Source organism: Cyprinodon variegatus, unplaced genomic scaffold, assembly GCF_000732505.1.
Source record: "Cyprinodon variegatus isolate N-32 unplaced genomic scaffold, C_variegatus-1.0 Scaffold7652, whole genome shotgun sequence".
Lineage (NCBI taxonomy): Eukaryota > Metazoa > Chordata > Actinopteri > Cyprinodontiformes > Cyprinodontidae > Cyprinodon > Cyprinodon variegatus.
This window is the reverse complement of record NW_015158105.1, coordinates 1-1,189: the sequence shown is the minus strand read 5'-3', so window position 1 is coordinate 1,189 and position 1,189 is coordinate 1. Positions and strand designations below refer to the sequence as shown.

General features: G+C 35.8%; 1 protein-coding gene across 1 annotated transcript; it reads left to right on the top strand.

The window, feature by feature from the left end:
* Nucleotides 1-173: 173 nt before the first annotated feature.
* On the top strand, nucleotides 174-529 carry LOC107081576 (protein-methionine sulfoxide oxidase MICAL2-like; the record flags this gene model as incomplete). Its single annotated transcript, XM_015369734.1, has 2 exons — nucleotides 174-329; nucleotides 429-529. Coding segments are annotated over 2 exons (257 nt in total), but the record flags the coding sequence as incomplete, so codon positions are not given.
* Nucleotides 530-1,189: the final 660 nt, after the last annotated feature.

The following is a 1,189-nucleotide window of genomic DNA, read 5'->3' as shown; positions in this document are numbered from 1 at the left end:
GATATCAAAAAAGTACTCCAGAGTGTTGTTCAGCATGGGGGTGAGTAGAAAATGAAGGCTAATCATGTTTTGGGTGTACTATTCCTTTAATTAGAAAGTGCGAGTTATTTCCCGTATTTCCAGTAGATGTGTTTGGATCCTTCACCCTCTAAAATCGCATCCTTTTTCCGCAGGTTTCAGTCGCAAAGAGTTCAGAGGGAAGTTGGCCATTGCTATAACAGCCAACTTTGTTAATAGAAACACCACAGCAGAGGCTAAAGTGGAGGAAATCAGTGGCGTCGCCTTCATCTTCAACCAGAAGTTCTTCCTTGAACTTAAAGAGGAGACGGGTGAATAAATAATTATGCAAAAAATATTCAATATTTAGGTGATTTATATATAAATAGCTTTAAAGGGATCTGTACTTAACAAAATAATCCAATTTTCAGGAATTGACCTGGAAAACATTGTGTACTACAAGGACAACACCCACTACTTTGTGATGACTGCAAAGAAGCAAAGCCTGCTGGACAAAGGGGTCATCATTAATGTGAGTTATTACACACGTTTCTTTATCAGCCACTTCTGTAACCACCTAGAATTGCATGGACATAAGTAATTGTGATAAAACGCCGATCAGATTAAAATGTGTGTAAACATGCCAGTCGTAATAATTTGATCGGATTTGGAAGGATTGGGATACAATTGTAATCTGACTGAGAGGGCTGGTTTGTGCTGACTGACAATCCAATCAGCATGCGTATAAACCTGCATGTAAAGATGAAGTTATTCTGAATGAGACGAGTTGATCTGAGTAGTCCATTCTAATTACATATGTCAATTTTAACGATACAATCCGATCAGATATTAATCTGTTTGCACATCGAAACGTTGCTAATGACTAAATAAAAGGTATGCACATTGAAACAAACGTGTTTTTAAAAAATCTAACACTGGGACAAAAAAGTATTCAGACATTGAATGTGCAACTTATCCTACTTAGAAAGACGGATGAGGAATTTTCATTTTTGGTTCAATTCAACTCTGAGCGACAAAATGAGAAAAAGAAAATCCAGGAAATGAAATTGTAGGATTTTTATAGAATTTCTTTGTACATTTTGGTGAAGTAAAATATTTGTTAAAAAAAAACAGTTCACCTTAAAACTTTGTAGCATATTCCTTGTGTGCAAAGAAGGAAATCAATTTCCTG